At 49.6% G+C, this 23,143-nt stretch overlaps 3 protein-coding genes across 14 annotated transcripts in view; 2 read left to right on the forward strand and 1 right to left on the reverse strand.

Annotated features, from left to right (window-relative positions):
• LOC122369122 (septin-7-like) overlaps positions 1 to 9,733 on the forward strand; it is a 65,397-nt gene extending 55,664 nt beyond the window's left edge. For 6 of the 11 annotated variants that reach the window (XM_043343569.1, XM_043343566.1, XM_043343573.1 and 3 more), the window contains 3 exons: positions 334 to 469; positions 790 to 953; positions 1,413 to 2,276. In XM_043343569.1, coding sequence (XP_043199504.1) covers positions 334 to 469; positions 790 to 953; positions 1,413 to 1,554 — 442 coding nt within the window. In that variant the 3' untranslated portion in view covers positions 1,555 to 2,276. Of the gene's footprint in view, positions 1 to 333; positions 470 to 789; positions 954 to 1,412; positions 2,277 to 7,015; positions 7,060 to 8,129 lie in introns of those variants that run through there. The other 5 variants (XM_043343568.1, XM_043343571.1, XM_043343577.1 and 2 more) reach the window with 2 other exon arrangements.
• A 1,435-nt stretch (positions 9,734 to 11,168) lies between these two features.
• LOC122369112 (protein SYS1 homolog) lies at positions 11,169 to 13,552 on the reverse strand. The gene is made up of 3 exons (XM_043343547.1): positions 13,169 to 13,552; positions 12,770 to 12,837; positions 11,169 to 12,351 (listed from the first exon to the last, which is right to left on the reverse strand). The coding sequence occupies exons 1-3, from the start codon at positions 13,328 to 13,330 to the stop codon at positions 12,108 to 12,110; spliced, it is 474 nt and encodes a 157-aa protein (XP_043199482.1). The 5' UTR covers positions 13,331 to 13,552; the 3' UTR covers positions 11,169 to 12,107.
• Positions 13,553 to 13,838: 286 nt separating this feature from the next.
• On the forward strand, positions 13,839 to 22,987 carry LOC122369114 (zinc finger protein 511-like). 2 transcript variants are annotated; one of them, XM_043343549.1, is made up of 4 exons: positions 13,839 to 13,888; positions 15,032 to 15,237; positions 21,727 to 21,934; positions 22,197 to 22,987. In XM_043343549.1, the coding sequence occupies exons 2-4, from the start codon at positions 15,053 to 15,055 to the stop codon at positions 22,542 to 22,544; spliced, it is 741 nt and encodes a 246-aa protein (XP_043199484.1). In that variant the 5' UTR covers positions 13,839 to 13,888; positions 15,032 to 15,052; the 3' UTR covers positions 22,545 to 22,987. The 2 variants fall into 2 exon arrangements, with proteins under 2 accessions (XP_043199484.1, XP_043199485.1); XM_043343550.1 differs by lacking the exon at positions 13,839 to 13,888 and adding an exon at positions 13,920 to 13,962.
• The last annotated feature ends 156 nt before the right edge of the window (positions 22,988 to 23,143 follow it).

Raw genomic sequence — 23,143 nt, forward strand, 5'->3', positions numbered from 1 at the left:
CTGTAGGCTGTGCCGCACGGCACTGAAACGCCTGTAGCTAGGCTGTGCCGCACGGCAGCGCGTCATTTTCTGGAATAAGATGTCTTCTATGCTGTTTGCCGTCCAGTAGCGTGAATTGTGATCCTGCCTTAAGCCAATAATCAATGATCATGGCACACAGGTATCTGATATCACCTTGATCTAAGTACTCGTACACCGATGAAGCATATTATGTCAGAATGCCAAACTTATCAACCAGTATGCTAATCATGGCCATGCACAATGTTAATAAGCAATTGCTCGAGTGTATGCTATGAAGTACGAATTGATTATAACCTAAAAATACATTTTTAGGAACCCTATCGCCCAGATGGAAGAGGAGAAGCGGGAACACGAGCTCAAGGTGAAAAAGATGGAGGCCGAAATGGAGCAGGTGTTCGAGATGAAAGTCAAAGAAAAGAAGAACAAGCTCAAGGAATCCGAGGCTGACGTAAGTCACGGTTCAAACCCATTCAATGAACCGAGTTCTTGAACTAAAGAGGTACACACAACCAGTTCGTATTGCCTAATGTCGCTCAATGGTTATGGAATTGCTCTAAATCGTAAACCTCGTAGTGCCATGCGCTACCTCGCTTTATCGAGTCGCTTTGCTGCTCTTGGTGCATATCTGTCGTTTGGTTCCGAGTTCATCCAACCTCTGTTGACAGTTGACACCTTATAACCCAACCCACGAATACTTTCCTCCTGCACACAACAGCTCTGTTCTGCCACCTCCCCGCCGCTGACCAGTAGCCCCCCCCCCTCCCCCAGCTCGCTCGGCGCGAGGAACAGATGCTAGCACCCCTAGAGGAGCAGCGGCGGGAGCTGGAACAGGAGAAGGCCGCCTTCCAGCGAGAGAAGGAGGAGTGGGAGCGGCTGAACGGCATCACACTGGACCAGCTGCGCCGACGGGAACTCGAGTCCAACAGCAAAGAGTAAGTGGTGACGTTTTCGTGGATGGAGCGAGAGGACTTTCTCAGGTAGGAAAACGACAATATTGCTGACCTTTAGTCATATAGCTTATGAACAAATTGAGACGGGGCGGTTGATATGCGGCAGTATGCCTTTTCGTGATTTTTCATTGTTAGTATGATCAAGATTCTACCTGCACCCTGTAAGAACAATGACTATTACACAAACCTTGCCTACTCTGAACCGACCTGGCCATCCAAGTTGTGTGTGTGTGTAAGAGTATTTTCCACTTCTCACGAAATCCCCTCTCGCTATACCCGCTGTCGCCATGCTGACTTGCCTTCTGCAATCGTCTACAGTCCTTCCCGGTGCCGTGGCCTTTCCCAGTCAGCCCTCTCACCGTTCCCCCTGGTCCGTGGGGTCTATCACCTTGTAGTAACCTCGCTCTAACCGTCACCGCGTTCGCCGGGTCCTACCAACAGCAGCGGTCTCTGTGAGAGCGTGGCCAGCCTGGCCGCTCCCGGGGCCGGGTCGCGCGCTCTGAGGCGCAGCCAGTCACTCTCAGCTCGACAGAGGCTGTCTGTCCGTCTTCATCGCCCGCCAGAGAATTGTCAACAGCAGTGAACGCGCTAAACCACAGCTTACTGAATGAGCGAGAGCTAACAGAGGAACTCATAGAGTCCGTAAACTAGATTCTTTTCGGAGAGTTATCCTGGGATTCGTTGCGAGATTTATTCGTGTAAATAGGTATCGATTCGCGAATCGCTGGCGGGAGTTGTATGCTGCTGGATGTTCGTCTTAGAACCTTCCAGAAAACATTTTACAGGGTGTGACACTCGATGGTGCGTTGATTTTTAGACAACTACGATTGTTTGTGCGCTTAGATGAGGAACAGATCTGAGGAGCTTGTGCAGCTGTGATTTTGAACCTGAGTCTTGTAGCGAGGTAATTTAGAGAAAAGAAGAAAGAAGGAATAAAAAAGCTGCATCTTCTTTGCGGTTCATCAAATACTGCGGTCCACTGTTGTTCGGCTGTTGTAGCAGAGAGAATAATTCGTTGCTGTAATGCTGTCGGTAGTAGAGCTGGTGAACTAGTAGAACAGGGGAGCTTGAGAGTCTTGGAAAAGATCCCGAGAGGGATCTAGAGAGAGATACAGGTAGTGATGAAGATGAGATCCTGAGATAGCTATAGGGAGGGATCCAGATAGTGATGAGATCCTGATAGAGATCTCAAGACCCGCCTGAGGGAGATGTAGAGATCCTGAGATGGAGATGAGATCCACCGGAGGATGATGTAGATATAGATCCACCTTGCGTACAAATACATCTGATGGAAGATGCTTTTAATTTAGAGGCTTGATGATTCTGTTCATTGTATAGACCATGATGCACGAGATGCTTCTTCACTGCTCGGATTTGGGATAGAGGGATCCGATCAGCTGGGTTTGCGGCACAGTTGGGCAGGTGAAGGACAGGGCATTCGAAGTCCCGATGACCACTGCCAAACATATGGGTGGTAATTACATTGATAAATTGAATGTGATCATTTGTCCAGTCACCCATTCCTATACTGGCCTTCCCATTAAGAAAATTGCCCACTTAATTCGTATTAGCGTTGCTAGTTTTAACTGCCCTCGAGAATCATTTGTTCGACTGCCGTAACCGAACTCTATCAAATTCCTATCGGCCTTATTCTAAGATTCATGCGTCGTCATCCTCACACCCTTGCTCGCATTACGTTTGCATTTCATGTATTCACCCAAATTTAATTGATAGCCCCCGAAATTCCCTCCGATAGTGTTAGGCGTCTTACAAACCAGGGTCTCCCCGGCGAGATAAATGTCTCTTTCCGAAATCCATATGCATGCTCCGCTAACCGGCGACTAAGATACTTATCGCAGGGCCGTCCAGAATAATTGCAAAAATATCCACCCTGCTAATTTATGGGATTCACTACACGTCCGATAGACTTATGGTACACATATACGCGATTTACATCCGACTTATCTCTCTATCCGGGAGAGATTACCTATGCCCTCTTCCGGTCCGCGTGTAACACCTCCGTTCACGACCCAGGGACCACCGTTCATATCCTGGAACTCTCCTCAGGAACTCTCCTTAAACCATGGGATTTACTCTTCAAGGCCTTACGTGTCCTGGAGTACATTCTTCCCTCCCCTGAGGCTGTCCAGTACCGATTAAGGTACCTTTACAAAATAAGTATGAGGACTTATTCGGGACACTACGGCTCGCCTTATCCACACTTTTGGGTGACTCACCCCTGACCCTCGGCTTCTTGCCTTTGGCATAACTTACTCTCCACTGCACACTGTGCCAATCTTCCCCTTCCCCCTGCCGTAGAAACCTCTCACTGCCTTCTCACCCAGTGTTACCTAAGCGGGAAAATTAACAGTGGCCGGTACCACTGGCGGAAAACGTGCATATGCCCTGCGTACGTGACGGTGTGTCCCTCTTATTATTCCGGTCTGGACGTGGGTTTAGAGAAGTTCATCTGTGTCTCATACAGTCATGCTGGTAAACATTACGCCATAGGAGACGGGCAAACAAGCCGTCTGCGCCTCACAATGCCCTGCGCCAATATTGGTGGAGTAATTATTGGCGCTAACTCGTAAGAACGCGAATAACAGAAACGCATTATTTATCCAACCTAATCGTAATCTCAAGTCCTAATTGCTGCTGCACGCATGAACCTAATCACTAGTTCTCGTATACACTCCTAGCAGACCTTGAACCGCTCTTGATTTAATCAGATGATCTAGAATTAATTAGTACGCACCTAGGTATCTGTCGTCTGGTTGTGATCCACCGTATCATAGTGAATTACTGAATGCTCAACGGAAATGACTCCTTGAAACTCGTTCGATAGCTTCTGATGGGCTACTAGTTACCTATACAAATTATCTTTATAGTGCCAGGATATTGTCATAGGGGTCCCTAGCCTTTCATAGAAAATATAATTTAAATCATCCTACTAGCAGTAAACATCAAACGAAGTGCAGTCCTAAATATCAAATAGCATGTCATATTTAAAATTATGCATTAACTGTTTACGTTCTTATCCCGTTGCAACTTTCCACAACTAACCATGCTCCTATACAATGACCTTCACCTACCGCACGCGCCCCAATTACGGTTAGCCCACTGCCCTACTGTGGCCGCTGCTCCACTCCCGACGCTGCTCTCATGTGCCATCTAGCGGCGCACGGTCCCGCGTCGCGAACGACGATTACCACGGCTGCCGGCCGGCGCCGCGTCGACAGTCGACAGTTGTCAAGGCCGCGCCGCGATGGGCGCGTCATCACTCTCGGTGCAGTACTGGTGTGTGCGGTCTCTTCGGGCCGGGTAGATTCAACGAATGTGTCAGTGAGTGTGAATCTGGTAAAATATCGCTGCAATATCTCCCTGTTCGACATCTCATCAGCTCCATTCAACGTAAGTTTTTTTTTAAATTAACTTCCTGTCCCATTTAATCGTTCCCCAACTAAGGTGGTCCTTTCTAGTATTTATTCTACAAAAGCACAACGATCGGCACCTATATTAGTCGCATATTAGTTCTAACCACAAACAATTCTACATCTACCTGTTCCTCGACATTTCGCAATTTCAATGACGCAAAGTGACCATCTAAAGTCGCTAAGTGTCAAACCGTCAACCTCAAACCACTGCTCGCAACTCTGCACCTAAGTAACAGAAGAAATTCCGCCGTAAGCTCAAGCATTCGTATCTGTCGAAAATCATAACTCATAGCCATATTCATAGATCGATCGCATGAATCAGTCGCCGCCTTAAAACATTACATCCCTTTTCAACCGTATTTACCTGTTCTATAATTGATTTCGACTTCGCAATTAATTCCTACAGCCATATTACCAATGATTTCGCAATGCAACTTTTAGTAAGTACAGCACGAATCTAACCCTTAATTTCACAAACGTTCCAACCTCAAAACGCACCTGGCCATCGCCCATAATAAATCGAACGAACCAGCTTGACCGAAGACCAAGACATTTCAACGCTGTCACGCATCCTGTCATCAATTTCAGCGTTCGTGACACTGAGCTGCTTATGTAAATTCTCGGATCTCGCTCTCGGCCTAATCGTGAACTCCAACTGACAATAACGGTTTGCTGGCGACTCTGACATGACTTCGAAATTCAGATCCTAATATGCTACTAGGGTGTCTGGACCAATAAGTTCAAAGTAATTTAAGTTTTCCAATTCCAGTTGAGAGTGCATTTTATGGCAACCGAAAATGTTTGGCAGTCGTCACGGCACGGCAACCGGGCAGAGGGGGGGGGGTCAAGGATTGGGATTGAGCAGACTTTTCAACAACACTCACATTCTGGAGTTCCTCTGCGCTCGAACTGAAGAGACTTCTCGCGGGTGACCCCGGACTGACGGCGGCTCCCAGATGGCGTCTCCGGCTCCGGCTGCAGACTGTGACTCTCGGCTGCTCGACTGTGTCTCTCTCTGGTTGGGTGGCGCACCCTTTTATAGTTGGGGGGGGGGGAGGGGTGACTGCCACGCCCTTGCGACGTCATCTTCCTCTGCCTTCTTCTGGTGGGTGGGGCCGTAAGATGGCGCCCTCTGTCCTGTTTAGTCACCTTGCTCCTCTGTGCCTGCAATTTTTGGCCGTCGAATCGTCTTCGTGTTGAGTGCTTTATCATTTTAGTAATCGCTGGCATAAAACAATCCCCGAAAGGTTTGTGATTTTCGAGTTTTAATTTTGATTCTTCAATTTCATTTTATTCAAACTTTTGTTTCCTTCCGTTTCGTCTGCCGCCAACGCCCCTGTGACGTCACTCTTGCTCCGCCCACCGTACCGGGGCGTGGCCGTAACGCAGCGCCTTCTTCCTCTGCGGAGATCTCTGGAACTACAGGTCATTGCTTGCGGCTTGTTGTGGAGGTCACCTTGAAGTCGTTCTGCCGGGTCGCTCACCCTGGGTTGCTGTACACCGACAAAGGAGGCTATGTGCTCCAGCCGGCCTCCATCCTTGACACTGCTCCATGATCTGTTGACATCTTTTGCTGATGCAGCGTTATTTGAGGAGGTTCGAATCGCTCATCCTGCGGTAGCTGTCTCCATAGGCGGGCGTCGTAATGAGAGTTTAACGGTTGCCCATTGCGAAGACCTCTGGAACTACTGCGTTTTTGCTTGCCATAGGATCTTCCTGGTTGTGCCATTCCCACCATGTGACTCAGCGCGGCGCAGCTGTTGTGGTACCTGACAGAGTACGTGACAAGTGACAGAGTACCTTAACGTGCTCGCTCGCCGCCGCCGCCGGCCGCGGTCCTGACGTAGCTTGTTGACTCAGCTGTGCCTCGACGGTTCGTACTGATGTAGGCGGCATCGTCTTCTCGCAGATGTGTCTACTGCGGCTATTCCCACGGACAGTGCTCGTTGCGGGAGATGGAGAAAAGTGATATGTGGGGATGGTGGGCCTGGTGACTGGGGGGGGGGGGGGGGGTGAATAATGAGAGGGGAGGGGAGCGCAGCAGCAGCGCTCCGCTCAGCTGTGCGTCACCCGGTAGCAGCGATGGGTGAGTGAATGGAGGGCTAGGCCTGTGACCGGACTGCGAGGGGGGGGGGGGAGACTGCCGGACCAAGCCGTGCCGAAAAGATTCTACGTTAAATGTTAAAGATGTAGCGTGCTACAGTCTCCTGTCCTCCGTCCACGGTGAACCCCAGAGACTTCCTGCCAACTGCATGCGTGGCCAGACGGTGGTGGTGACACGTACTCTTAGCTAGCTTCACAGGCTTGGTGGAGGCTTCAGGCTCCGGACAAGGTCGAAGCATTGGGTTCTCCTCCAGTCTTAGTTTCTGACTGTTCTTCCGTGGTGAAGGGCGGAAAAGATGTTCAACGTGATGCAACCTATACCTGATGCCTATCTACCGTACATATCCAACTTTACGACCCAAACTACCCGTGAAAGAATGATTGCTAGTGCGTCATGACGAGCCCATAGTGCGTCCTTTCCTCACCCACCAAGCCGACAGCAGTCCCACCAAAATGACACCCTCCGCACCGATCTGACAGCGGTTCTCGTCTCTCTGGCTGTTACAGCGGCGGAAAGGGACGGTGGAAACTGACCATGCCCCGTCTGTCAGGTGTGCCTCCTGCCTGGCCCGGCAGCTGAGTGCCTGCCCGAGTGCCTGACACTCCTGAGTGCCTGTGCCTGACACTCCTCAGTGTACCCTTCCCTCGGCGTGCCCGAGACGCACGACCAGCGCAGTGCCCGTCTGTGTGCCTGTCTGTCAGCACCTGAATGTATAGGCCAGTCTGTGAGCCTGCCGTGCCTGCCTGTATGTATGTCTGTCTGTGAGCCTGCCTGGCAGCCTAAGTACATTGCACGTTTGTCAGCGACATCTTGTGGTAAGCTAGGCCCTGGCATAGCTCAATGCACTTTACTCAAAAAGCTTTTTTATTTTTAGAAAGGTTTGCAAAACTTAAAGCTTAAAATGTAAAACGACAGACCAAGTTTTATTCATAGCCCCAGACTTCATCACCATTACATTTATGTTTCATTATGCTCAGACAAAAACGACGCAATATGTCGTTTGACAAAATGTCAAAACGTCTTTAAACTTGTTAGCTTTGTAAAAAAAAAATCGTCGCCTGCACGAGAGCTTGAAAAAGTCGCACAGCACTCATGTCATGAAACTCAATTGTCATGTTACGAATGCAGTGCATCTTCGACCACTGCTGGATCCGAGACGGTGAATGCCGTTCCACCGTCCCGGAGGTATACCAGTTGCACAACTGCCTGTCGAAAACCCTCCCTCACCTTAATTGTCTTTTATGAATTTCTCCTGTTTTATTTTATTTTATGTAGCTGCCTGTCCTAGAGGTGCCAGAAACGAGGCACGTAAGCCTCAGTACCGACATGTAGCTTGCAGTTTTCGTCGAGATGTTTAGAAATGGCAATCAACGTTTGTTTCTTTTCTTCCTCCGGAACAAAAAGTATGAACTAGTTGGTGTCATTGTGCCCTCTAGAAAGCATGCCTCTGTTGAATTGGTTTCGGTCACGATAGTACTCGACACACTGGTCGTTTGGGTACTGTGTTCTGTGACTACTGATATAGATTAGATGTCGTAGCGGTCTTCTTGATCCACCTAGTGTCTATCTTCTGAGGTGTCGGGTCTGCCTTCTTCCTAATTTCTACACTCTCTCTTACAGGACAGTAGATGGGAAAAAGAAGAAAAAGGGCCTCTTCTAGACTCTGTCTCTGTCTCGTACGTGTCTTCTGTGTCGGGTATGTGGCGGTGTCTCAGCACGAGGCACGCCCGAATGTGGTGGTTGGTCTGCTGAACGTCCCAGCGCTCTGGCGGTTCAGCCAGCCTGGAGCTCGGCTTTGAGACTGTGGCTGCCCTCTGCCCGGCTCAGTCACCTCTCTGCCCGGCTCGGTCACCCTACATCAGCTCTCTGTCACCCTACATCAATCCCGCGTGACAAGCTCAGCATTCGGGCCACTCGGCCTGTCGGAGGTGACAGTCAAAGACGCGCTGCTGATAGAGAGGGATCTATGGGACAGGTGTCGAGTCAGTACTTACCAGTCGACAGTCAGTACTTAACGTGCGGTACTGGGTGACCTTTGAGAGGTCGAGGTCAGTGAGAGGTCAAGGGGGAACAAGAACTGCGACTTTGTGGACATGATGTCAGGGAGGGGGTGCGGAAGTGGACGGACCTGTGGACCAGCAGTGGACAGGCCTGTGGACCGGACCGAGTGTCCACATGGAGCGCCCTTTACGCGTGCCGCCCGTGTGGACTGTAATTGCGACCCACCCCTCGCCAATGCTGTGTTATGCAAGGTGACGTGTGCTGAGCAGTGTACTTGTGGCTCACTATACCAATGTGCTGGTGCGTTCTTTGTTTGGCGATGTGCTTCGCGGCAGAAATATCCAGACGCAATGTCTGCTGCCGATTTTGACCTGGAACCAACCCTGGCCTGTATTTGCCTGTTTGTTTAGCTTGTGATCCTCAAAAGACGGCTAGATCATTTTAAATACAGGCCTCTGAGGTCGATATTGCCGTCGTATTTACTGTGACGCCCTTGCATGCATTATTGTCGACCAGATGTCAGTTTCGCAAGGCTTATGTTTTCGCTTGTGCGTCTGCGTATGCATACGTGTCTTAGATATTATCATTTACATGATAAACGCCTTACATCGAATGGTGTTTTGTATTAGCTAAGTTCGCATAGCTGCTTGTCTTGTGAATGGCAGTAGCGTATTTGGCGCTTGGAATGGCTTTGGTCACTGAAGGTGAATGGTCTTCCTGAGGTTATAAAAATGCTACAACTTATCTGACGGTGCCAACAATTAGTCTATACCTTTGTGATTTTTGTTTGACTGCATTCTCATATAATAACTTAATCTGTAACCGAACGTTGCACGACACTCATTATCAATAACAACGTTAACCAGGAACAACTTCAATCAATCAAATGCATTTTGTTTTAGCAACAATTTGCAACATTTTTTTAGGCCGAAGATAAACAAATCGTACGCCACTCATTTAAGCACCTATCTACGCTGTATGCTGTACATGTCAATGTCGTTACTCGTGATACGGCACTGGTGCGAATCGCTGCGGTGTCTGACCAATGTGGTGATCGCTGAGTCAGTCTGCTGCGCCGCTAGCCTCGGAGAGCTCGCTTCTAGGATATGAGTCGCTCGGTGGTATGCCGGGACTATAGTCATGCGTGATGTGAAGGTCAACTGTATTTTCCCATATTTGTAGTATCAAATTTGACAAATACATTCTCAGATTCACTGATGATGTCCCTGAGTTTGATGACAGTCTGCGGTGGGAAAAGTTGACTGATGAAAGGTGGATAACAAGGCGAGTCATGAGGTGAGTCATAAGGTGAGTCGGCATCTGTGGTATGATGAAATTCCGGGCCATAAGTGTCAGTTGCTACTAGAAAAGTCTACTCCATTTTGGTCTTATCAGTAGGGGAGAGTGGGGAAAGATGCCCAGGGTTTTACTATGTCATATATTATTCGAAAATGACGATCGGAAAGCAAAAACTTGGAGTTTCAACGGAAGCCGACATCATTTTTCTCCAAAAATATCACACTTCCGTGCCTGAAATATGATAACTTTTTTTGCTATTAAGCATTTTCCTGAAGAAGTGAAAGGGGGCATCTTACCCCACAGGGTGGGAAAGACGCCCCCTGGCGTTGGGGAAGATGCCCCCTGCACTATAAGTGGCATAAATGGGCACGTGAATCGCCTGAACGAATCAGTAGTCCCTTCGAGACTGCAGTAGACACCAAACGTCATCGAAGGGCCCTCAAAAGTAGTCGTAAGGGGCTTCAGAGGTCATCGTTAGGGCCATCATAGTCCAGCGCGGCCAAACAAGCCTCCGTGGTGGCGTTCGGAGACCACTTTGGGGCCATTATAGGTCTTCATGATGCTTGAGGGCCCTCGAGCCCATCGTGGGGACCTCAAATGTCAGCGCGGCCCGTGGAGCCAACGTGGGAGCCCTCAAAGGATGTCGTGAGGGGCCCTGGAGCCAATAATGGGGCCCACAGAGGCCGTCGTGAGGGCTCTCAGAGTCAGATGCCGCCCAAAAAGTCGCTGTGTGTGCCGAGAGACCGGCATGGGGAGCACCCGACCATAGTGGACTCTTAATAGTCCCAGATCGGCTTTTGTCTCTCGTCACAAGTATGTAATAAATGATTTGACGGGCTGCTTGAAGGACAGCCTACGGATTTAGGGGGGCGTCTTTCCCCATCAGGACAGGATCTTACCCCAAGGTACCGAAGCAACATTAAATCAGTACAATTTGTTAGCCATAAAACTACACCCTGAAACAAACTGTTCGGGACACAGTACACGCATGTTAATGTATCACGACTATAGCAAGGGACTCAAAAATTATCTACCTTCTTTGATATTTACAATGTTTTGACACCAAAATATTTTTTGAAAGCAGCAAATAAAAAACATGCAATCACCAGCCAGCCGTTGCCCAACTGAGCTTCGCAAATTTTTGTGCAGTTAACAAGGCAGGCTTCCGCTTTACGCTAAAAACATTAATTTCCAGGTTCGATTCTTTGTTTCGCCGCTAGAGGGGGTGGGGCGTCTTTCCCACCCTGGGCATCTTACCCCACTCTCCCCTACTCATTCAGCCACCTTTCAGAACGAGGTACTTCACCACGACAACGTTATATTAACGTTGGAGTAGCAGTAAGCCCAGGCAACATGCGATTTTCTTCACGAAATGTATTTTATTAAAAATATGACTGACACTGTGTACATTCTGAAACAGTAATCAAATAAGCAATAACTGATTGATTACATTACAAATATAAATTATCCCGTCAATATGTGTCATATTAAGGTAGGTATACTCAGATCTGATACCTTATTCGACTCTGGAACACACCTGACTCCATAGCTAAGAGAAGCAAGCAATCATTTAAAGCTCCGGAGTTTTCAATGAAATACCACTTAGCAGGAGCATGCAACTAATGATGCCGTTGACAACAGAACAGTGACATATTATGACAATATGCGCCCCTGCGGAACACCGAAAAGACACGAGCTCCCAAGGAGACAGTTCAGTCTCCGGTCCCCGAGAGACTGTGAGACGATGACCACGTACCCTGGGGGTGACAGGCGACTCCGAACTCCGTCTTAGACAGTCTCCCGACAAGAACTCCAGACGAAGCACAGTCTGCTCAGAGGACGTACGGATCCTGAGACAAGTTCTGCGACTCCGTGTCCATTTTCAGAGACGCATGTATCGATATTCACCTTCACAGGTCCTCGTCTCTTCACTATGCCCTCAATGATAGTATCCATGACGAGCACAGCGAATCGCCACGCTCATTCAGCACAGCGCTTTACGAGTAGAAATGTCACAGTCGGCGCTCACGTCTCACTCACACTTCTCGCGATTCATGTCACCTGAAGCGCAGCCCCGGTCCGGAGCACGTCTTTCACCGGTTAACTGGATGGCTGAACGACCACACGACGAGTCGCCCACCAGTCAGTCGGTTTGGGAGCCAGAGTCGGCAGTCTCACCGAACCGTCCCCAGCCTCTCAGGGGAGACACAAAGCCCACCGAGAGACTATACTCTCTGAGAGACGACCTTCGCGGGGAGACGAGCGCGGTGTTCACGCGGCTCCCCTCCTCCTCCGGTGTCACAAGTCCACTCGTCCTCCTCCCAAACCGACGGGGATGGCGGCCAGCTCTGTTCGCATGCAGAGGAACTCACCTCCCACGCAGGCCAGGCCCAGACAAACGACCTGCACGAGCCACCAGGTGGCGCTGGCTGGCCACCGGCCGCTGACCGCCCAGCAGAGGAGTACGTGGTAGAGCAGAGTGGTGCAGGAGAAGTCCAGGCAGAGCTTGGTCCGCTGCACCACCCACCAGAGAGCCAGGGCGCTGCGGCAGGCACGGGGATACTGATAAGTGGCAGCTATTGGCAGTCAGCAGTTTACATCATGGCTGAATGTTTGGTGAGTGATGGGTATAGTTATGTCTGGTAGGTACAATAACCATAGGTTGATAAAGTGCAAGTCTTCTATGCTCTATAGGAGGAAGCAATGCGTAGACTGGCACAAGTCAATTATTCAAAATAATTTATATTAGGACCAAAACATGTTTCGATTATATCGTCATCAGTTGGTCCTAAATAGAAAATCGTTTTTTTTTTATTCGTTTTTTTACCAACTGACGACGATATAATCGAAACACATTTTGGTCCTAAAATAAATTATTTTGAATAATTGACTTTTGCCATATATGTCAGTATGAGCTTAAACAATGCGTAGACTGATGTGCTTAGATGGATGTGGCTCACCTGAACAGTGCATTCAGTACATAGGCAGTAGAGATGATCCTGCCATGACCCTCCGAAAGGTTGAGAACCTGAAAATGGACAGTTGGTGATGCAACTGATGTCACAACTACTTCACAGGTGATGCATTTACTGGGGAACTCTTAAGAAAATAAAAAAAATGTATCAGTCTATAAAAACTAAAATGGCATACCTCCCAGCAAAAAGCAATTGATTAATCTGACAATCTGTAGTGTAACTATTCCAGCTTTTATTTCTTGCCAGAATTCATTAATTAGCAACTGCATAGTATGGTGACATTCCCCAATCACCATCATATGCAGAGTAAATGTCTTGGAAACTGACTCTGATTCACCAGAATATACGAGGAAAGAGCCGACACAGGACACCGAGGCTGCTTACCTGGTAGTTAAACACAGTATCTGAGGATAATAAATCACCAGTGATGAAATTCATCAGTATCAGCCAGATTCCAAGACCTAAGTAGTAGAGAGCTTGAAGACAAACAATTTGGCTGATAATTAAAAATGGGTCCCATTTGGTGTGCCGAAAATGACCGCCCATTACAGAAAATGTATGGACCACCACAAGCTAAGCAGCTTCACTGAAGCCGAGCATAAGACACATCTATCTTCGGTAACCTATTAATCGAAATTCCGGCAGAAAATCAGCCTATACTCGTTACAACACAGCGATTCTCTAGCACAGTCACGTCGGTATATAGTAGTATTCAATGACCGTGGTATATAGGGCCTTGGTGGTCACGTCCGTTGTTACGTCTTGGTTACGTCAGTGTTGAAAGCGCGATAGGCACTATATAGAAAATACTGATGACGTTAGCTATAGAGTACCACGTGACATTAGTAGCCTTTCCTATATGATTGTTGCTGTCAATCACGTGATATTGGTAAGAATTTTAGGGGGAACCAAGAAACACTGCGCACCTGTTACAAATAAAATGTGTTCATTTGTGATCACTAATCAGCGTCAGCGACTATAGTTTCCGCTATGAAGCGTTTGATTGGCTGATTAACCGTCGTAAGCACAACTCAGTCTGCTCAATAGAACGTAATTCCTGCCGGTACTTTTCTATCACCGTGTGCGCCAGTTATTCATGTTGATGTAGGTAATTGTTATTCAGCCCTTATGGCTTATTGTATTGTGGGTTCCAAAATAAAAACCAGTATTTTTGCGTGGTATGTGCATGGAGGACTATTTAACTTTTCATTATTTGGCTTTTGAAGGTCTCATGTCTATCACTTTCCTCAAACTATTTTTTGCTACAATTTTGTGGTTTTTTATGCTAATGTCCAGGAAAAAATAACTTAATTACTGGAGGAATTTGAATTATTTTTATAGAGGAAAAACTATATTCCATCTTTGGTAGAGGCTAAACAGTGTTTGTGGCAGCAGCTTACGTGTTCGTTATTACGGGTTCCTAATAATGTTGCATTGGTAGTTCTAAACTCAAACTAACTGCATGCTGATTGATTGACACTGGCCTCTGTGACGGATACATTCTTGGTATTATCCTGTAAGGCACTTAATTCCTGCGTAAAGCACTGATTTCAAAACAGGGAATGGAATATCTTGGCCTAGGATACCTAATTGTTGGGCCATAAAAGCTCCTGATTTGTACTAGGCTCATCTTTAGCTTCAAAACTGCTATCCCAGTTCAAATCTCATGCTAAAAGTGGTATACTTTATTTCCTTAAAAGAGGTTTGAGGTGAAGTGTGGCCCTAAAGCTCCATGAGAACCTGAGGCTAGTCTGTCCTGTGTTTAAGCCCTGAGGCCAGATTGCTTTGCCTATATTTGATTCTGATGGTGCTAACTGCTAGCCCTTGTCATTTTAACTGGACTGGCCTATGAACCAGGCATCAATCAAACAACTCAATAAGAGGGTACCAGACTTGTGACTTCAAAGACACATGAAGACAAAACAAGCCACAAGCTTGGTCTCCCAGCTTAATCCCCTGCACTCAAGTATCTTCATGTTATGAAATGTGTTTTCCCAAGTGGGAGTCACAACAGTTATACTAAGTGTTTATGTAGAACTTTATCTGAGTATTATCAGCTTTGCAGACAAGTTAAACAATCTGGTCAGTTTTTATCACATCTAGTAGGTAGGTAGCATCCTAGGGTCGCTTGTCAAAGTTGCAAATGCTCCTTGGGACATGGTAACTTGAACTGGCAGATGCTAATGAATGAATAACAATTGGCTTGCATCTAATACCTACAATGACTAAATTCTGAGTTTATTTCAGATTGCTGACTAGTACCTACCAATGAAAATGGAGACGTCTACAAGTCCACTGAACAAAGAGGATTCCGTTTGGACATACTTGAGAAGCATTGCTAACAAAAGACATCCATTTAGTGATCCCCTATATAAAGAAGGCAATGAAGCTTGTCGAATGCAACTTCAGTATGTTGCTGTTGATGAAGATGATGATACTCTGTCTGATAAAAGGTGGGCTTTTTTATGCACTGGCTTATCCTCTTCAATCTATTTGCTTTCTATTGGTGATTATTTATGATTTAGTTTCGGTCGATGTGCTGTAACATCTCATACACCTAGCCACATATACCTCATATAACTAATCCTACAACCTAGCCATCTACTCATATACATGGGTATATTATACATGGTTTGTAATATGTACCAATTTGCTGAAGCACAGATAACAGTAGTACTGGATTGGAAACAGAATATTGGCAGTTGCAGTAAGAGGCCGAATGTTTTTATGCGACGGCGCCAAAATGGGATTCTCGCGTGCTGCTGGATGGATAATTTGTGTGTTGTGTATTGCAAGAAATCGTCATTTTTGTCAGGGGGCTGTCATCCCGAGCTTTCCTATGTGCCGGGCGCCCGACTGTTTAACATTACCCGTGACGTCACGGGAGCGTACACTTGTCAGCTGGCCTTCCCCCTAAGGTTTTTCGCGAATAACTCGCGTAAAAAGCGGCCGATCGCGACGAAACTTTCAGTGCCCTCGCATTGATCAATTGTACACCTAACCTGAAAATTTCATGACCCTGACCCAAATGACCTTTGACCTGTGACCTACTTTCCGAGACCATGTTTGGCCGGAATAGCGATTCGGCGTATGTCGGCTCGCATTAGCCGCGCGTTTGCAACCTTTTCGTGGTTTCAAACGTTCAAACATGTGATTTGATGTTGCTCCTATGCATTAGGGTGGATGCCAAAAGGTCACCTGAAGGTCAGGTCAGGTCATTGACCTTTGGTGACCTCGGTTCACTTTTTCGAGTTTTACATGTTTCTAGGCTAGTTTTTGGAGCTGATTTCGAATTTAACAGCCATTTGAACATTTACAAAGTAGTTTTGGTGCCTTCGTGACATGTTACGAAGCTGTCAGAGTCGGTTGGCACGTATTACGAATACCCGTCACGACCCCTACCGGTTGACCTGACCTGACCTGACCCGATCTGGTCTAAATGCTTAAAGACATCATCTCTGATCAAAACTAACACGATATTCGTGATCAGCACCCCGGAGAACTCCATAGCAGCCACACTTTACGACTTTCTAGGGCCCCGATTTTCCCGATTTTCGGGTCATTGACCTGACCTGGAAGGTCACCTGATGACCTATGATCTTAAAATTGGATATCATCGGCTTCCTCTCGTCCTCGTGACGGGCAACACGCTCGTTTTTCCGCGAAGCTCTAGCTCAATCAGGGGCCAAACGCGAGGGGGGGGGGGGTGGTCGTACCAACCTCTTGTGTCGTCGAATGACGCAAAATGGCCTGTGCCGGCGAGGGTTAAGCAACGGCTACTTAACGCTTTCCTAATTGTAAAGTGTTGCATTGTCTGCATGGTGAGGAGAACGCTAACCGGTCAGAAGGGCGATGTGTTGTGAGGAGGGCGCCGACAGGTCAGGAGGGCGCTGTACGATGAACGGCGACGCTGACTGGTCGGGAGGGCGATGCATGGTGATGAGGGCGCTATGCGTTGCAAAAGGCGCGGGCTGGTCAGGACGGCGCTGAACGCGAAGATGTCGCCGACAGGCGAGGAGGGTGCTGACAGGTCAGGAGGGCACTGCACGGCGATAAGGGCTGCGACAGATTTGGAGAACGCTGTCCGTGAAGAGGGCACCGACAAGGCAGCAGGGCGCTGTATGGTGGGGAGAGCGCCGACAGATCAGGAGGGCGCCCATGGTGAGGCAGGGGCGGATCCAGGAATTTTCGGGAGGGGGGGCGGCAAGTTGAAATAGGGGCGACCTGGCAATCCGGGGGCGCCAAACCGTCGTCAAAATCGAGAGTTTAAAACCCACGCCGTGCGTTGTCACGTCCCCCTAGGTTTTCCGCAAATATCTTTAAGACGGCTGCGCGCAGCGCCGCTGTTTTAAAGATATTTGTGCCCAACCTCTGCTTGGATCGCCCAATCCGTCATGGGGAGGCTCACTTTGCTGAAGTCGCCTCATTTCTTCTAAGAACGACCAATTTGCTGTAGGCGGCCCACTTATCTGGGACGCCCATTTTTTTTGCTAGAAGTGCCCCTCTTCTTCTTGATGCGTCCCGCTTCTACTGGGAGTGCACCTTTTCTGTTAGGGCACGCCTTTGCTGCTGGGGAGTCCCTTTTTCTACTGTGAATGGGGCGGCCCTTTCCTGTTCGGCGACCCCAAATTCTGCTGGGGGCGCCCCATTTCTGCCCAACTTTTGCTGGGGTGCCCCTCTCCTGCAGGGGCACTTATCTTTTGCTAGAGACGCCTCAATTCTGGGGGCGCCCTTCCACTGCGGGGGACGTCTCTCTCCTGCCAGAGGCATCGCTTTTCTTCTTATGGGGCTCCTCTTTTTGCTTGGGCGCCCCTCTTCTGCTCGGAGCGGGGCACCAGTCTCCTTTTACTGGGGCACAGCCCCTCTGCTGGGGTTGCCCTTCCGCTGCCTCAGGGGCGCCCCTCTTGTGCAGAATATACTCCTTTTCTTCTTGTAATGAGGCGCCCCTCTTCTACCGGGGGCGCCCATCTGCTGCTGGGGCGTCTGTCTTCTGCCGGATATTGTCAATGGGGCGCCCCTATCCTGCCTGGCGATCCCAACCTCTGCTGAAGGCTCCCCATCTCTGATCAACTTTTGCTGTGGCGCCTCTCTTCTGCTGGGGCGCCCCTCTTCTGCTGAGGGCGCCCCTCTCCTGCAAGGGGCTCCTCTCTTCTGCTGGGGCGCCCCCCTTTGCTGGGGCGCCCGTCTCCTGCTGGAGTCTCCTTTCTCCTCCTGGGCCCCCTCCGCTGCCGGGGGCGCCCCTTTTCTGCCAGTGGCACCCATTTTTTTTTATTATGGGGCTTCTCTTTTTCTTTGTTGGGGCGCCTATCTGCGGTTAGGGCGCCCCTCTTCTTCTTGGAATGGGGGCGCCTCTCTTCTTTTGCTGGGGCGTCGCTCCTCTTCAGGGGGACACCTCTCTTGCCAGGAGTGCCCCTCTTGAACAGAAGGCATCTTTTTATTCTTGTAATAAGACGCCCCTCTTCTGCTGGGGGCGCCCATCTGCTTCTGGGGCGACTCTGATCTGCTGGGAATGGGCAATTGGGCGTCGCTCTCCTGCTTGGTGAGCCCAACTTCTGCTGGAGGCGCCCTATTTCTGCTCAACCTTTGCTGTGTCGCCTCTGTTTTGCTCGGGGCGCCCTCTCTGCCGCGGGCTATGGGCGCCTTTTTCGGATGTCGGGGGGGGGGGGCGCGGCCGCCCCCGTCGCCCCCCCCCCCCTGGATCTGCGCCTGTGGTGAGGAGGATGCTGTACGATGAGAAGGGCACTATACGAGTGAAGAGGGCGCTGACAGGTCAGGAAGACACTGTATGAAAAGAAGGGTGCGGACAAGGCGAGGAAGGCGATGTACGGTCAGGAGGGCGCCGACAGATCAGGAGGGCCGTCTACGGTGAAAAGGGCACCGACTTGTCAGGAGGGCGCTGAACGTAGAGGGCGCCGGTCTGGAGGGCTTTGTATGGTTAGGAGGCCGCTATACAGTGAGGAGGATGGCGACAGGTCAGGAGGGCACTGTACGGTGAGGAGGGTGCTATAATACGGTAGGCGCTGCCAGGTCAGGAGGGCGCTGACAGGTCTGCCTGGAGGGCGCCGAATGTGAAGAGGATGCCGACAGGCCAGGAGAGCGCTGAAGGGCGAGAAGGGCGCCGACAGATCAGAAGGGCGCCGAGCAGAGTCGCAGACAGAAGGGCGCTGAAGGTGAGCCGAGGGCGCTAGATGGTCAGGAGATTGGGAGTGGATACCCGTCATTTCAGGATTGTGGGTGCATCTTCACCCACAAAGAGATATAAAATTGTAAATATGGGCGCCAGCACCGCATGATGACGTCGCAATGGCTTACCGTCGAGGGCGACTAGAGTGCTGGACACTGAAAAGGCGCCATCGGCGCACAGAATGATCGTGGAAGGCGTCTGGATGGCGTCTTTCCAGAGGGCGCCTGCTAGATTGGGAGGGGCTAAAGCACAGTGTGCCCCCCCCCCTTGGCTGCGCCCCTGAGTCCTTTGTCTAGCGATTTTCGAAGTACCTATGTATCGCGACCGTATGGGCCTTGGGAGCTGCCGGTGACCACAGGGGCCTTATAAGGCCCCTGATGACTCGGGACTCGTAGGCCGTATACGGCCTACGGGTCCCGAGTCATGTGGGCCATATCACCACAGGGCACCGTATCTTTTTCGAGATAAATGACCGTTCTGAAGCGTGTCGCATTTTCCTGAGCATGATCTGGCGGCGCCTGACGGCCGCTCTCCAGTCTGCGGCTGACAGCTTACTGACAAGCCACCTGGCGATCGCCAACTCAACCCTAATTACGAAGTTGTCCGCTAGGTGGCGGGGCCATACAATCCCAGTCAGGACAAGGGATTCTCATAATTATTTTGCTATCATATTTTCCCCCTTTTAAAATCATTTAAAAGCGCTATTGCACCAGTAATTTTTATATTAGCAGTAATTCCAGCCGCCGCATCAGGGTCCAGATGGAGCCAGGGAGCATATGCACCGGTGACGTCACCGTAGTGTTGCAGATTTGTAACATTAGCGAGCCCGGACGATCTTACCTAACTTATACGGCCTTGATTTTTGTGTTTTGTCGTTTACATTTAAAATCGAAGCTACCAATGTTACTTTCATTTGCTTAAAAAATTAAAGATTTCACTTTTAATTTGATCATTTAGAGGGCACAATGCGTGGTGTTTTCTTTTGAAAAAAAGGTGGTGCAAAGCCTTACATACGTATAGGTACATCAACAATGGAGGAGGGAATGAGCGGTAAAAAACTGCCGTTCTGGCTACAACCCAACGAACCAAGAGGAACAAAAGATTAAAACAGGAGATGTCTCACATGCTACCTATTCGCTTCTCTCACCGAAACTCTCTACGGGCTCAGTGGGTTGGCGCCATGGGTCACCGTGACCGGGCTGAGTGGGATCAGGACTATTCCGCTGTGTGTGAGCTGCATTTCAGAAAGGAAGATTTCGAAGATGATCGGTCATTTCGCACCGGCATGCAGAGACAGCGCCGTCGGCTCAAGAGCGGCGCAGTCCTGACAGTATTGACCAGCGTGGATTACGCGATGCCCCCTGTGTACGAGCGGCCAGCGAAACCAGCCATGGCATCCGCACGCCACTCACACCAGAAGCAGGTTATGAAGGGCCAGACCGATGCGTTCTTCACGAATGACAATATCAGCTATCAGGTGGCAACTACAACTGGTCGAGTGTCCGACAGTTCCTAGAGAATGAGGCGGTACTCCGAAGTCGAATTAAGGGCCTCAGATGGTGGTCACTGGTCACGTTTCAGCCCCGCCGACGCCTCCGCCCGAATGGTTCCACCACGGCAGGAGTGACAGCAGGATGGTGCTCTTGTCATCCAGGAGCTAGTGGCCGCGGTGGCGAAATCCACTGAAATGGAGGACCTGGATGACAGCGCCAAGGCCTCCCTGGGACACAGCTCCGGCGTCTTGGCACGCTCGGCCACCAGGCGTAACAAGTACGGTGCCTCCGCCAGCCTGCTGATCTATCATGGAACTACGCCGCTGGAGGTACGACTGGAGAAAGACGAAGACATCGACCTCACCGTGAGGATCTGCCATATTTGGAGGCAACTGCCGAAGACGGAAGCTAACAGGAACCAGCTGCTGGTCTGCGATCAACCAAGAAGTGACGCAGAAGTGATGAAGATAGTCGTAAAACGGGATGTCGAACTGACCGGAAGTCGTTTGCAATGATAGCCACGACGTCCTTAGGAGCCTCCTTCCAGAGATGTATGCGACGGTTTTCAATCTATTTGCTGGAAAGTGTGGAAACATGGTAACTGATAAGTGAGGCAGACACTCAAGACAGTGCTGTCCATCGAAAGTCAGGAAGCAGACACCCCAGCCACTGGTGCAACCCGATCGAGGAGCGACAAGAGGCCAAAGCTCAGCAGGGCCAAGAAGATGTAAGGCGGGGAAGTAAGGTCGCTGATGAAATTGGGAGGGCAGGCGAAGCGAAGTGACACTTGAAGGGGTGTTTTGTGACGTGTTGGTTTGAATCGTGACGTTTGGATGGTTCGTTGTGACAGGACTGGTGTCGATTAGCATGTAAATAAAGAGATCAAACTCCCATGTACAATTACTTTTTGTGGATGAGAGTGAGGAATCATTATAAACAAATCAGTGGCATACTTTCCCTCACCACGGTGAGGAAAGTGTAACCAGCAACGTTTAGTAAAATAAGTTGCCATTATGCAAAAATGCAACAATAAACACCAGCACGGCTAGATTGCTTCTTTATAAGTTTCATTCACATAAACCAATATTTTTTTGTTGCCTGTGAGAGGAGATATCGAAGTCTGGGCACGAAATATTCGGTTCTGTTTTCGGCCTCTTACTGCAGCCACCGGAATCCTGTTTCCAATCCAGTACTACTGTTATCTGTGGCTGAAGTGTAACCCTGACTGTTGGCTGATGCTAATCTAACGTGCCCCACCCTGGCAGTGAGCCGGTGAGCCGGTTCCAGTGCGCGGTGCCCGGCTGCGGCCGCTGGCTCGGCTCAGTCCTGGAGCAGGAGGTGCACTATTCGACCAGTCACCGACACAGCTGCGGGCTGTGTCGTGCTCAGCTGCCCTCGTTCCACCTGCTGCAGCTCCACCTGGAGGAGAGCCACGACTCGCTGTTCGCCGTGCGGGCCCAGCGGCAGCCCATGGTGAGCGAACGTGATCGTGTGGTAGGGGAGGGGGGGGGAGCGAGACGAGGTCCTTATAGTGCGTGGCTTACATGGTGCTAGTGCTGTAGCTCATCTACGGCTGACGGTGTAGCTCGTAAGCTATTTCTTTAACCCTATTTTCGATAATGTCTTGTGCAGGTGTAAATGGTTTTTGAATATTTAGTCACCGGCACTCAAATTCACCGATTCGTTGTTTATTTCTGCTGCTAACCAACGCCTGCCCGTGTCTGTGTGCCGACAGTACCGCTGCTTTCTGGAGTCGTGTGACGTCCTCTCCGCCGACGCCGACTCGCGGCGGGAGCACTGCACCGCCCACCACTGCTTCCCGGCAGACTTCTGCTACTCCCCGTCCCCTCCCCCACGTCCCGCCCCTTCGGCTCCCTCCCCGTTCATCCCCTCTCCCTTATCCTCCTCCTCTGCGCCCTCCCGGCCGCAGCCCCGACTCCGGTTCTCCTATACGGTACCGGAGCACGGGGTGAGCTTCGGGGCCGGAGCGGTTCGGTCGCTCGGTCGGGAGATGGCGGATGGAGACGCCTCGGAGATCGACATGGCGAGCCTAGCGGCGGCGCTGGAGCCAGAGACGCTCTGAGTGGACTTGGTGATGCAAAGGTATGTGCTGTGTGACTCGCACGCTTCTCTGGGACTGCGGGGTGTGCGATGGATACTCGATTTATGTATTGTGAAACTGTTTAATCCAATGTTTATTTTATCAGAGCAGTTCATTTTTTTTTTTGTATATTCATTTGCTCTACGAGCTTTGCTCATATCATTATGCGCTAGCATCCACACTCAGTGCGTGCTACTGTGCTCTGCCATTCCCATCAAAACTATATTGACTTTGATTGAGTGTCTGCTACGTGAGTTGCGGGCACAACTTCGAGCCCCTGAACAACTTTCCTCGTGTTCCAAACCGTGTAAACTGAGCAGTGTAATCTTTTAGCTGAGAATGTTGCGAGTGCTTGTTGTCTTTAATGTAGGTTGCTGCAAAATTCTTTTTAGCTTTTTCAGTGTAATACATGCTTTTGTAAGGTTTAATTGTTGGACACGGTGGTGATTACTATAATAATTATATGATATACTATAATATTACTATATACTATATGTTATAAATCGCAATGTCATTGTATAACTTAAATCTATTCATTGAGAGTACGTTCAGCTATTTCAAACTTCGAATATGCTTCACAT

Source organism: Amphibalanus amphitrite, unplaced genomic scaffold (genome assembly GCF_019059575.1).
Source record: "Amphibalanus amphitrite isolate SeventyFive unplaced genomic scaffold, NRLGWU_Aamphi_draft 001007F_arrow, whole genome shotgun sequence".
NCBI lineage: Eukaryota > Metazoa > Arthropoda > Thecostraca > Balanomorpha > Balanidae > Amphibalanus > Amphibalanus amphitrite.